The sequence below is a fragment of the Pan paniscus genome, chromosome 8 (genome assembly GCF_029289425.2).
Source record: "Pan paniscus chromosome 8, NHGRI_mPanPan1-v2.0_pri, whole genome shotgun sequence".
NCBI lineage: Eukaryota > Metazoa > Chordata > Mammalia > Primates > Hominidae > Pan > Pan paniscus.
Genome location: NC_073257.2, coordinates 97,618,742 through 97,633,203, shown reverse-complemented (window position 1 = coordinate 97,633,203; position 14,462 = coordinate 97,618,742). Strand labels below are relative to the sequence as shown.

The following is a 14,462-nucleotide window of genomic DNA, read 5'->3' as shown; positions in this document are numbered from 1 at the left end:
ATTTCTCATAAGGCCCCAGGTGCTACTGACACTGCAGCTCTGAGGATCACACTTTGAGAGCTACTGGTCTATGTCAAACAGTGAAGGCATTCAAAGCAGCATCCACACCCAGGACTGTCAAATTCCATCACCTACGTCTTTTTGGCTGATGTGAATTGCTCCCTGGTATGTGTCCAGAATAAGCCATGTGTTTTCATTACCCAAATGCCTTCTCAGGTAATATCTTCTCTTCCAGGAACATTCTACCCCTTGGTTCTCCATCTCACTGCCTCTACTCACCCTTTCTGACTCAGCTTAATGTTCCTTCTTCTAGGAAGCATTTCTTTAGCTCCTACCCATGGGTTAGCTACTTCTCTGTGCTTCTGGGATCCCCCATACAGACCTGTATTTTAATGTATCTCATATTGTTTGGTCACTGTTGCTTTACTTCTCTGACCACTCGCCCCTTGATGATGCCTGCCATGTATTCCTTGCTTGGTGTGCACTGTGCCTTACCTAGTAGACATTCAGGAACTGTTGGTGAAATAACTGGTTGAATGACATCAGCAAGTTGCATCGTGCATGTGAGGTTAATAGAGACCACACCTGTGATAGGCATGTCTCCTTCATCTCTCTGTGGTGGGGGTACCTGGACACTTTGTAGCAGTTATTGCTGAAGAGACTGACTTCAGAAAAGTTCTAAATTGAGTGTGCTGATAACACAGCCTCCTCCTGGTGAAGCCTCCCTTACTTGCTTGAATGGGCGTCCTATCTGACTTCAACATCTGTCTTCCGCTGACTACCAGTGTAGGCTTGGCAGTCTGGATGCCTGGCTGTCCCCATTCTCCTTTATTCCTCCCTGTGTGTCCCCTCTAAAACTGGGTGCTGTGACAAGAGGATGACTTCCTCAGGGAGATGATGGCTTTGGTGGATGAATAGTTGGGCCCTTGTGTTCAACGCCCCAGATAGCCTTCCATAAGTTTATTCACCCTGGAATAAGATGGTAGTGCCCCCTGTGCTGGGCATTAGTGAGCCTGGAAACCTTTGTTGAAAGATCGAGTGCATGTCTGAGATGGGAGAGATTCCTCTGCACAAATTTGTGGCTATTAGAGGTGATGGATGGATGAAAGCTGTGGCCGTGGGTCTGAGCAGTAAGATTCAAAGAAGATGGGGTTGGCATTTTGGGGTGGGAACAGTGAGGTCTACTAAAACAGAAATGAACATGAAGCCATAAACATTTGGGCTGCCTGCTTGTTAACCAGAGACGTTCCCTGAGCCTCTGGCCGTGGGCACCTTAATGAATAATACCAAGTGGAGAGAGAAAATCTCCATTTCAAATGTGGAGATGAAACAGTGTTTGGAGATCCCTGGCAGTTACCCATTCATTCCACACTCATGAAAACTGCAGCAATTTAGAGCAGCTCAGTATTTAGACTCAACTGTGTAATTTATCCTGATGTTTCTCATTCATCAAAGCCTCGTGTTTGTTTGTATTACCATGAGAAAAAATTTTAAAAATGTGGAAAAAAAAAAGATCCCCCTCCTTTCATTACAGGCAAATTACGTCAGAGTTACAACCCTTGGGGCCCTTCAGGCAAAGGAACATCTTGCTTCAATTAGATATAAATAATGAACAATAATTAGAAAGATTTCTTCATTGAATTTGTTATTTTATGTTTCCTTTCATCTGTAATGTATTGAAACGAATACTGAGCTCTGTTTCTGGGCCACATAGCAGGGACCTAAGGAGTGCTGTGGCATGTGTCTCCGAAGCAAGGGGAGGCATCCACAGCTGGGCCTTCTGTGCGCTGGCCGGGGAGGCTGCTGTCAGCGTTGGTCCAGGGCAGTGGATGCAAAAATGGGGCTCCTTCAGCTCCAGTCCTCCAAATTCTTATAGTCTACTGGGGACCCAGAATAATCACTACTGGTTACCATCAGGAACTGCTCTGAGAGCTGAACACAAATCCCATTTAATCCTCATAGCAATCCTCTGCTACAGGCTCTGCTTCTATATCCATTATTAAAATATTTGGAAACTGAGGCACAGATAAGTTAACTAACTTTTCTGGACCACGGTGTTGGTTGTGGGGGACAGACAGGCAAGATAGGCAATTGGACTCCAGAGCCCTTGCTTGTCTCTGCTCTGGCACATGGCCCTCTGAAGTCCCGGTGAGCTCATGCTGCCATAGAAGCCCACAAGGTGTGGAGAGGGCACAGGGAGGCTGGGGTGCGGATGGCTCCCCAAGGAAAGAGGCAGCTGTTGGCTGTTGGATTTTCAGTGGGCTTGTAGAGGTGTTGTTAGAGGAGGGAGATAAAGGGATTCCAGGCAGAGGGAGCACTGTGGCCTGGTGCCATGGATGGGGAGTGTGTGGGATTTCTCATTTCAAGGTTGGCTATGGTGCTGTGTGCAGGTGGGGAGAACAGCCAGAGATGAGACCAGAAGATGGAGGGTTGTGTAGATCCAGTTGAGAAGACTGGCTCTTCCTGTGGAAATGGTGACTCAGAGAGAGGGAGGGATGATGATGTGGGTTGTTAAAGAGGAGAGACTGAGATTTCTAGAAGAGAAATAAGTAAAGAGTGATCAAGTTGGAACCTGGAGAGAGAGGCTGGCTCCCCACTGGGCTTTTTTTATTTTGCAATTCTGTTTGGTACATGACGTTCTGTCAACACGCTGAGCCAAGTACGCTCTTCTGAGGCAAGTAAAATCTTCATAGCGACTGGTCCTTCCTGCTGTGACTATTTGTCCTTCCCCAGAGGAGTCTCCTCCTCTGCCCCTAGCTCAGAAGTCTGCTCTTGGGCTGCTGATGGCCGTTCCTTGTGAAATCCCCCCTCAAATGTGCACCTGGCTGGAGCCACCTGCCACTCCCCTAAGGAGAGCAAACCCAAGGCCCTCAGAAGTGCTTTGTTTTTTTTCATCATCTTTTAAATAATTATCAACATTTTAAAATCAGGAGAGATATAAAAATCCAATTTTTTTATTTTTTCAAAGACCAAATTGGTTGAGGAGGTCATGGGGAGGGGAGCATTCGAAGTCAATACTTGGCTAGACCCCAGCACAGCTGCAAGCTTTGGAGGGGATGCCTCTTAATTTACCCTGAGTCAGTTGGTCTCTGAGTGCGTTTCTTCCTCATGCTGTCTCTGAGTGTCACAGGCCAGCCATCATTATCGCTCATCTTGCCAACATAGGCCTCTTTCCTGCCCAGCCTCTGCAGGCATCTGAGTTGGAGATCCTCAGCATACAGCCTCCCATGTTGCCCTGACTCTTTGATACTATGATTCTCTGTCTATATGTTTGCTTCTATAGCTGGACTATAAACTCCTTGAAGGCAGGAATCATGTCTTACTCATCCTTTTATCCCTCCAGTTCAGTAAAGAACCTGGTTTTAGGTGCCCAGTCATCTTATTGAATTAATCTACACTGAGAAAACACACCTGTAATTGAATGAGGCCCTGCAAGTCCCACTCTGGGCTGAAGGACTTGAACTTTGGGGGATGGGGAATGAAGAATGTGGATAGTGGGCCATGCCGGGCTTGGAGTTCAGAAGGGCCTTGCAGCCCATTTGTATCCTTGCAGTGTGCAATGCACAGCATGTACTCATGCCTCGCTGCCTTTCTGCATTTCAGGACTTTCCAGGACCTGTCCAAACAAGTGGAAATGTCTTATGGCACTGTCCGGGATTCTGCTGTATATGAGTACTTCCGAGCCAAGGGCACCAACCCCCTGGAGCAGGACAGCACATTTGCTGAACTCTGGCGGACCATCAGCAAGAACGGAGGGGCTGACAACTGCGTGTCCAGTCCTTCAGAAGGCATCAGGAAGGTAGGCAGGAGCTGGCGCTTGGGCACGTGCACTGTAACAGGGCCACGGGGTGGTCAGCCCCCAGGTGGGAGACACCTCCAGGGGCATCTGCCTCTGAGCAGCCCTGTTACCTGCAAGGCGATCCATCGCACACGTTCTTTAGGTGGATGCCCTTTCAGAAGCAGCTGCTCTGCTTCTTATGGACCTTCCAACTTTGCAGAGTGGTGCTGGCTGGGGAGGAGCAGGCAGATTAAGCCTGACTTTTGGCCCACCCTCCTCATGGGCTCATAGGAGGGTGACACAGAGAGGCCTGTCCACCCGAGGTGAGAACAATTGGCAAAAGCAGTAGCAGAGTGCCAAGCGAGAGTTGCAGGAGTGAAGGGAGGGTGTTGGGGAGAGGGTGGGCCCACTGTGGTTAGCTTGGGGGTCTGGTTGAGGAAGTCTGCATACGGGGAAAGGGGGAAAGGGTCAGCCAGGTGGCCTGGGCTCATCTCTGGGGCCGTACTGTGAGAAGAGTTGTACCTCAGAGATGGGGATAAGGGCAGAGAGCCTTACCGGGCAAAGCCTTAGGAGGCCAGATGGGAAGATACCAGTGCCAGAGGGAAGAAGGGAGAAGAAAGGCCATGATGCTCTTCAGCATTGTTAGATGTTGCTCATTTGTTTCAGTCAATTTCCCACAATGACTCGAATTCAGCATTATCCTCTTATACAGCTGAGGATCGGGTGGCTCTGACTCATGACTCCTTGGGTTCCAAGCTGGGGAACTGGCATTTATCCAACATGTGCAGCTGTAGAGCCCTTGGAGGTCAATGAAGAAGAATGTGGTGGGATGAAGGCAGGTGTTATGATTTTGCTGCTGGTGGTGGGGTCCTCCTGTCCAGTGAACCCCACATGCAATGGCTACTGTCCTGAGGTCATTAGAGAATGGGGCGAGAGACATGTACAGCCCCCTGGCCAGGACCGCTGCCTCTCTGAGCAGACTGGCTGCCTCAGTGTCTCCTCCCATCCTTTCCCTCCCAGACCCATCCTGCCACCTCTGTGGAGTCTCCTCATGCATACCCTCACAGGTGCACTAACACCTTGCCACACACACACACACACACACACACTCATCCCTGTGCTGCCCCCCCAGCCACTCCAGTGACTTCTTGGCCTTCCTGCAGAGAGCAGTGGATGTCAGGACAGCCTGGGGCAAGCTCTGGGGCCAGTAAAGCCCACCGCCCTGCCCTTCATGGTCCTCAGCAATCTGCCAGCCCCTCCCTGATGTGCCCCAGAGGGGTCAAGGGAGAGAGGCCTGAGTCCCCCTTTGCTTTGGAAACACATGGGCATCAGGCAGAGTGCAGCCTCTATCCCATGACAGGCTGGGGCACCTAGCTGTGGTGCCATGTGGAGTGAGGCCCACTGGGAAGATGGTCATTCACAGGATGACTTGTACAGGATCCCATGCTCAGGATGATTTTTCATTGCCATTTAGCCACATTGAACAGCAGATGTCTAGGCTCTGGAGCTTGACATATTTAGGTGTGAATTCCAGTTTCGTAAGTTACCAACATTGTGAAATGGAGCACACCATTCTCCTTGTTTGGGAACTCTTGGATTTGAGAAAGGCCTGGGCAACTTTCCATTTGGTGGTCTCCTTAGAGACTTAAATGATCTGAAAACACATATCATGATAAATTTTGAATGTTTAGATTTAACAAAGTGATACTTTGACAATAACAATAGAATGCAGTGTAACTGTGCTATTCTCATGCTTACAAGATTTATTAAAACCTCGTAGTTCTCACTGCACTGCAAAGGATGGTGCTCTAGCCTTAAGCTGAAGGATCTTCTTTCACCCCTGACAGTGAATCTTTGTGGCTGTAGGTGACCTCATTTGAAGATAATGAACACAATGTTGATTTAAGGCCTTTTGTGCATGTGAGGCCTGGGCCAAATGGCCTTCGCGTTCCCTTTCCTGGCTTTCTTTGACTCTCAGAGAGAGCCAATACTGTCATCCACACAGGGTCTTAAGAAGATTCATTGCATAATGCTAAAAAAAAAAGCACTGCTTAGAAAAAAAAAAGATAGCTACTTCTGACTTTGTTAAAGTTCTATTCATTACAAGCCACTTTAAATAAAATAGAAAGGTAAGTCACACACTGGGAGGGGATGTTTACAATACATATAACCAATGCAAGATTACTGTCAAGAATATATCAATAAGAAAAGCTCAAACAACTTAATAGAAAAATGGCAAGAGGCTTGCACAGGCCTTCCACAGAAGAGGCAACACAAATGGCCAGTAATCAAATGAAGAGATGTTCAAAATTATTAGTGATCTGTGAAATACAAATCAAGACCATAAAGATTATATCATTTTACACCAATTAGTTTGGCACAAAATGAGAGGTGGTGAAGAAGACGTGGAGTAACAGTTGGTTAATTGCTGATGGGGGTGTGCTCAGTACAATCACTTTGGAGAAGAGCTTAGCATTCTCTTATAAAATGGGACACTTACATACTGTATGGCCCAGCAATTACACTCCAATGTATCCACCCAAAATAAATGTCCACATGCACTTTTGGAGACAAGAAAGGCCATAGTAGCACTTCCTGTAGAACCAAAACCCTGGAAACCATCCAAATGACCATTAACAATATAAAGAAAGATGTTGTCTACAATGAAATGGATGAATCTTAGCAGAATAATATTGAGTAAAATAAAACATTAAGGCAATTTCATACGGGTCAACTAATAGAAGGTAGCACAGAATATTATACCCTCTTAAAAATGTATAAAATATACACATACACATCCAAAGCAATGATAAAATACAAGATTCACCACAGTGGTTGCTACAGGTGGGAGAGCCAGAGCAGCAGAGAGGAGAGAAGGACATTGTTGGTAAGTCAGAGTTGGTGTTAGGTTTAGATTAGCAGGAGATTTTAGAAAATTAGTTAATGAGTTAATTCAAAAAGTGAGCCATTCCTGGAGAAATGTATGGGTATCCTGAAGCAAAGGTTGTCATTAATCTCATTCTACTCACCTCCCTACTCTTCCAAATGCGTAAGTCCAGACCAAGCAAGGCAGTGCTGGGCTCCTCACAAGTACCCACCCCTTCCCTCTTTGCAGGCGACATGTGCCTGCTTATGCCTCAGAAAGGCCAACACACACCACTGAGCCCTCTGGTTGGTGATAAACCTGGAGATGAGTCATTAGAGAAACACCTCATCATTGTTCTAGCTACCCCTTGTCCATTGGCGGCACTTAGGAAACCACTCACCGTCTGGTGATATTTATTCTTACTCATGAATACAACAATGTTAAAAAATCAGTAGCAAACGATGCAAACAAAGGATTTCTTATCAATGCCTATCACTTCATGGTATAGAATTTAATCTTTGTTAGTACATAGGATGGATTAGTTTTATGATACCTTCATTTTATGAACCCCAAGCTGGCTTTGGGATCACAAATCTCTCTCTTGCATTTGGATCTCTAAGAAAAAAAAAACTGACTGCCAGCACTAGACAAATGTTAAGGGTTTTATAACTAGTGTCATAAAAGTGAGTTTATAGTATTGTCAGACAATGAAGTGTGCTGCATTTTTTTTAGTGGAAGAAAAGCTCAGATTTACTCTCAAATCCTCCTTCTTCGTGTGCCTGTTTGGATGACTACTGGACTTAAATGCTTGTCTGAAATCTGTCCTCTTCCCTACTCCTATGGAGCGGCCCCTCTGCTCCCTGCCCCCAGACTATAGCTTCAGTAACCTTGTGAATCCCTGAGCCCAGAGAGCAGACCAGTCTGGAGATGGCTGTGCCCTAAGTGAGGATGACGACTTGAATCCAGAAACTACAGAACAAATCCAGCAAGTAGGGTATTATGGGCCTAGTATTCAGGGAGGAACAGCCTCTCCAAATCCCAAACAGAGTCTGCTGCCATGCAGTGTAGGCAGCCTGGCAAAGGTGAGGAGAAGCCCACCGAGGGGCTTCTCCTGGAAACTTCTTTAGCAATTGACAGATAATCACACTTCTGATTTTCAGTTGCTCCTTGATGACTCAGCTCCATTTTCAGGGAGTGTTTGGTAGTGGAGCAATGTCTAATTGCTGCAAAAGTCAAGGAGGTTGGTATGAATGGTATGCTGCTATTTTCTCCTTGGGAGTCCTAAGGCTTTTAATGACATGAAACCAATTTAGGTGGGGAATTGTTTAGAGTGATCACTTGTCCACGGTATCAGAACTGGAGAAGGGTCATGTCATGGTTGGCTCACCTCTGAGATCCACTCCTTCATGCCAATACACATCATTGAGCCTCTGGAGGGTAATAAACCTGGAGATGAGTCATTAGAGAAACACTTCCTTATTTTTCTAGCTACTCCTTGTCCATTGGTGGCACTTAGGAAATCACTAACCCTCTGGAAATAGAGTCTTACTCATGAATACAATAATGTTAAAAAATCAGTAGCAAAAGATGCAAATAAAGGATTTACCATGCCAGTGGCCACTAAGATAAGGACAAGTGAGACCTTGTCAGGCTTTGATGAGGCAAATATGAAAGAATTTGGAACGGGAGGGAATTTTTATTTATTAAGAGACGACAACACACCATTTTCACAACAAACCTTCCTGGCACCCAGTAAGTCTCAATAAATACAGGATTGTTCCTGAATGAGTCATCTGTTTGCTGTCTGACTGAGCAGAGGCAGATAAATCGGAGACAAGATTCCTGTCATCAGTTAGCAGGTTACCCCCTTTAGATTTCATGGTGGAAGGGACAAGAGAAATAGCTCCAGGGTTCCTGTCAGGCTTGTCTCTTGATAACCTTCTGTAAGGGAGAAGATTTTCCTGGTCCTGAAAGATGTGTCACAAAGAGAGAGGAGAGAGGCTGCTTCCGTTTCTCTCAGCCACATGCACTTATCAGGCCTAAGGAAAGACTAGACCAAGGATTGGCAAACTCTGACTCCTGGTCAAATCTGACCTACAGCTTGTTTTTATAAAGGTTTATTGGAAAACAGCCCAACTCATTTATTTACATGCTGTTTATGGCTGCTTTCCTGCTATTTCAGCAGAGTTGAGTAGTTGTGATAAAGATATGTGGCCCACAAAGCCTAAAATATCTATTATCTGGCCCTTTATAGAAAAAGTTTGAGGACTCCTGGTCTAGACAGGGGCAACCCAGGGACATTGCCTGTAGCTGTGCATCATCTCGTAGCACACAGGCACCATTAGTAGGGAGCATATCCTCTAACTCTATATAATCAAATAGTGCACAGGCATCTCTGCTAAGAAGCTCCTGCTGCAGCTCTGCACCATTTAACAGCTCATAGGTGCCTCTAGTAGTGCATCATCCAGCTCTGCACCATTGAATAGCATCCGGGCTCTGCCCCTTTTTGTCCTCTAGGTCTGTCTCTGGTGGCCTAGAAACTTCTCCCTCACTGCACTGAGACCCAGCTTTACTGCTGGTCTGGCCTGGTCTCCCTCTGAAATCTATTGAGCAATCTCTACATCCCAGGCACTGGGCCAGATCATTTACATGCATTCATACTTTCATCTGAAACCGACTACTTGATTATTATCTCCAAGATGTAGAAACTGGACCTGAGCCTCAGAGAAACTAAGTGACTTGGCTAAGGTTCACACAGATGTGAGTAATTAGTGGCATGGTCACCAAAACCTCATTCCACTCGTGCCTCTCCCCATGGGGTGGTAATCTCGTCTTTTCTACACCTCAATGTGTTTCCACCCCCTTGTGTACATTTTGCTTGTGCCTTTATTTCCTTCCCTCTCTGACACCAAAGTGGCAAGATATATGCCTGACTTCCATGTTTAGCAGCCATACTGCTCCTTCCATGTGTCATAGCAAAGGTTATTGAAGTCTGTGACTTTATCTTTTGATTTTCAAACTATTAAAATATCCATTACAGAAACTTGGAGATGCAGAATTGGCCTGGCAAATGGTTCAAATTTATATGATAATAACTTCATCACATGAAGTCAGACTTTAATATTGCTGATGGGATTTTTTTTCTTTAGCTTGATCAACTTCATCAAGCAACATCCAGCATAACCCAATTTCTGCCCAGTGCCAGGGCTGACCTGGATCACCAGTTGATTAAGCCTTTCCATAAATCAGACCTAATATTTAATAACACTGTCAAATAGAATATAGCGTTAATAGTTTAAATGTCAATCTTCACAGCTTATTCAGTCCTTTGAATAAATAGATGAGTAGCTTGTTTCAGACCCTGTGGCTGGAGATAGTATTTTTCAGAGGGAAGTATCTTTTTAGGCCAGCATTTGGTGGTAACAAAAGGTGGTGTTTTTCTCTCAGTAAATATAGCTGAAGTCATAAAGTGTGAATGCAAATGCAGGAAGAAAATGGGCCCACAAATCTTATTTCCACTCCTGGTCTAATGCTTGCTCTTGCACTAGATTGCATGTGGGCATCACCTCTTAGCACCAACATTTATTCCCTTTCTCTTCCTTTCTGCTCTATAACAGGGTTGCTCTCATTGCACACAATCTCTGCTTAGTGTCAGGGACTACACCTGTGGCAGAGAAGCTGATCCCTAGAAGGATGGCAGTCTTCCACAGTACGATCAGGAACTTTGGCACCCAGATAACCCTCCATTTGGAAAGGGCAAGGTGAGGAAGTTGGCCTCATATGTGGCAGCTCCTGGTTCCATGGCATGCTGGAAATTCCTACTGAGAAGTAGGGCGAGGCTTATATGGGTGGGCACTTCTGTGCACTTTTGGGATGCTAGATTCAAAGATCAAGAGAGTTTGACCAAGATATGGAAGGGGATGTAGACTAGATAGCCCTGTGTAGTGCAAAGCAAAAATACTGCTCTCTATAACAGCAATAGCCCTTGTAGCCATGATCCAAGAAATTCTGTTCTTTCTCTGCTTCCATGTGAGTATGGATTGGGGATTTTGTAAGCCTCCTTCCCTCTCAGCCACTCACATTGGATAATCATTCATCTCTATATCTTTTGTACCTGCTCAAAAGACCCTATATCTATTTTGCAACTTGGATACTATCTTCTCTTTATTCATTCATTTATGAACTTACTCATCCATTCAAGAAATGTAGTTTGAGTAGCATCTTCCTTTTAGGAGTTAGAAAATGTGTGTTTAAATGTTATGCTCCATCTAGTCTGTGGCTTTGAACAAGTGTTCACCTTTCTGTACCATCTGTGATACTTGCGGAAGGTCTGTCCAGATTAGTTGCAAGTATACCAATGTATAGGGTCTAAAGCATCCAGTGTCGATTGTAGCACAAGGTATATGTTCAGCAGGCATCAGCAAACTATCTTAGCATCTACTATATGTTAGAAAAAGATTTTATTTATTTATTTATTTCTGAAATGGAGTTTTGCTCTTGTTGCCCAGGCTGGAGTGCAATGGTGATCTCAGCTCACCGCAACCTCCGCCTCCCAGGTTCAAGTGATTCTCCTGCCTCAGCCTCCCAAGAAGCGGGGATTACAGGCATGTGCCACCATGCCCAGCTAATTTTGCATTTTTAGTAGAGATGGAGTTTCTCCATGTTGGCCAGGCTGGTCTCAAACTCCCAACCTCAGGTGATCTGCCTGCCTCGGCCTCCCAAAGTGCTGGGATTACAGGCGTGAGCCACCATGAAAAAGATTTTTTAAAAAGGCAACAGCCTTTAGTCTTTTATGAAGTGTAATTGAAATACACATATAGTGTCTATTTCATGAGTTTAGACAATTTATGCAATTCTGTAATAATCACCCAAAACAAGATACCTATTTCCATCACCTGCAAAACTTTTCTTTTGTCACTTTTTAGACACTTCTCCTCATCTGCAGAGACAACCGCTTGCAGATTTCTAGCACCACACATTACATTTACCTGCTCTTGTAGTTAATATAAATGGAATCATACAGAATATATGTATTTGTGTTTCCTTCTTTCACCCAACAAAATGTGTATGAGATTTACTCATGGAGTTGTGCATATCAGTACTTCTTTTTTTGTGTGTGTGGGAATGATATTCTATTGTATGAATAAACCTTGATTTGTTTATTTATTCTCCAATTAACATACATTGTAGTTGTTGCCAATTCAGGGCTACCATAAATATGACAATATGAACAATATTATACAAGTACTTTGTTGAAATATGTCTCCATTTTTCTTTGCTAAATTTGAAAGGGTGAAATTCCTGGGTCATTATGAAACTGTCTAACTACCTCCTATGTGGTTATGCTACTTTGCATCACCTCTGGTAATATACTTCTTATATACTTGTAAGTCTCAGTTGCTGAATGTCCTATCCTGCATTAGTGTTGCCAGTATTTTTGGTTGCAGCCAATTTAGTGGGTATGAACAGAAATCTGATTATTATTTTAATTTGCTTCTCTTTGGGGACTAGTGATGCTGAACATTTTTTCATGTGCTTATTGGACATCCATGTATCTTCTTTCATAAAATGTGTGCTTAAGTCTTTTGTTAATATTTATTGAGTTTTCCATCTTCTCATTGCTGATTTATATTCATTAATTTATATATTCTGGATAGAAGTCCTTGATCAAATGTAAGTACTATAAATATAATTCTTAGTCTGTAACTTGCCTATTCATTTTATTCTATTGACCTATCACCATTATTAAAATAATTTGTATTTAATCAATTGACTACATGCCTTGATTGACAGTCAACTGGCCATGTATGTGTTGGTCTATTTCTGGACTCTCTATTCTGTTCCATTGATCCATATAACTATTCTTATGCCAATAAAAAAATCTTGATTATTGAAGTTTTAAAATAATTCCTGAAGTCAGGTATTGTAAGTCCTTCAACTTCGTTCTTCTTTTACAAGATTGGGCAATTTCAGATTCTTTACATTTCCACTTGAATTTTAGAATCATTTTGTCAATTTCTTCAAAAATGCCTGTTGAGATTTTGATCGTTATTAATTTAATATAAGGATCATTTCAGGGAAAACTTATATTTTTATAATACTGAATCTTCCAATCTATGAGCATGGTTTTTCTGTTCAAAAATACCAACTTTTGTCTTCACTGATTTTCACTGTTGTTTTTATATTTTATTGATTTCAACTTTTTTGTGCATAAAATATTTTCTTCTATTTTACTTTGGTTATAATTTTATCTTACTTCTTCTAGCTTCTTAATGTTAAAAGTTATATCATTAATTTTACACTTGTTTTCTTTCCTAATATAAGTATTAGAGCTATAAACTTCCCTCTAAACACTGTTTTAACCCCACCCTGTGAATTTTTATATGTTGTGTATTCATTATCACCTAGTTCAAAATATGAAGTCCCAGACTTAATCTTTTTGTCAAGGAATTAAGTTCTAGAGGACAGCAAATGGCTGCAATTGATTTAATGTGGGAAAGAATATGGATGCCCAGAGCGGGGATACATTCTGCTTAGTGAAGTTAGAAGAAGCTTTCCAAGATAGTCATGTTAGGAACACATATTTTATAATCTATAAGCCTCAACTCCTTTTCTGATTTGAAGATAAAAGTGTGAGAATGTGAGAGCAAAATGGCAAGCAAGAAATAAAAGGTACAGAAAGATAAAGGAAATTAGAGAGGCAGGAAAAAGCAGTTGAACTCCATGTGAACAAAACCCACATTTATTTCTACTAAATGTGTAGCTTTAGCAGTAGTTTATTTCTACTAAATGTGTAGCTTCCTTGTAGGAGAATGAGGGCAGTGGTCTTTTCACTGCTTCACAGTTGCTGTCTTCAATATGCCTCCCATGGTCTTGGGCTTCAGCCTCCTGAATTCTATAGGCCTTGACCAATTAAAATGTGCCTAAACCTTTTTCACATTCTTTGACTCTGCAGTCCACCCAACGGCAGATCCACTCAAATCTCCCCCAGTCCATATCAACTTTTAAAATAATAAGCAGTTTTGAGAGGAAATCTTTAGGTTATACATTTATGATTTACATGTAATAAGTTCCCATTAAGAAAAGTTTAAAATATTTCTTTTTTCACCACCTAAATGCAGTTCCAGGAATCCTCTTGTATATTTCTGTCTAGCCTTTTTAGAATTTCTACAAACGTCTTATATAATTATAATGCTATAAAAATATTTCATCCTGCATTTTTCTGACAATGTGGTAAAACTTTATAAAAAAGATTTTTCTGACAATGTGGTAAAACTTTATAAAAGTTAGTGACTAGTATTTTATCAAATAGATGTAAATTGATATAAAAATTTTATTTAAACATTCCCTTCTTGATTGCCATTTGGGTCATTACCAGTTATTTACAGTTATAAATAACATTGTAATGAACATCTTTATGCCTAATGTTTTTCAGTTACTACATTTATTTCTGTAGGTCTAATTCTCAAAAGTAGAATTATGGTGCCAAAAAGGATATAAACATTGAAAGCCCTTGATGAAGTATTACTGAATATCACCAAAAGCAGGGCTTTGAATGAATTACATTATTAGTTTTGGGATCAAAAGAATATTTATTTGTCAGTGGTTTTTTTTCATCAACTCCTTGTGACTTATCTTAAGATTTAAAAAATAAATTAGTATTTTTCTACTTTCTCATATCTTTCATTGTGATTTTTTGTTCCCTTTTCTGTTTATATTTGTACATAGGTATTTGTGTATGCATGCATTTTTGCTTTATTTTGCTTTATAATTCTGGGGACTACAGTGGAACAGCAATCATTTTCTTTTCAATCTTTT

General features: G+C 42.4%; 1 protein-coding gene across 4 annotated transcripts in view; it reads left to right on the top strand.

Moving 5' to 3' along the window:
* GRID1 (glutamate ionotropic receptor delta type subunit 1) overlaps window positions 1–14,462 on the top strand; it is a 777,975-nt gene that overhangs the window by 729,012 nt on the left and 34,501 nt on the right. For all 4 annotated transcript variants that reach the window (XM_063607779.1, XM_034931017.3, XM_034931018.3 and 1 more), the window contains one exon: window positions 3,604–3,799. In XM_063607779.1, the coding sequence (XP_063463849.1) occupies window positions 3,604–3,799 (196 nt within the window). The remainder of the gene's footprint in view (window positions 1–3,603; window positions 3,800–14,462) is intronic.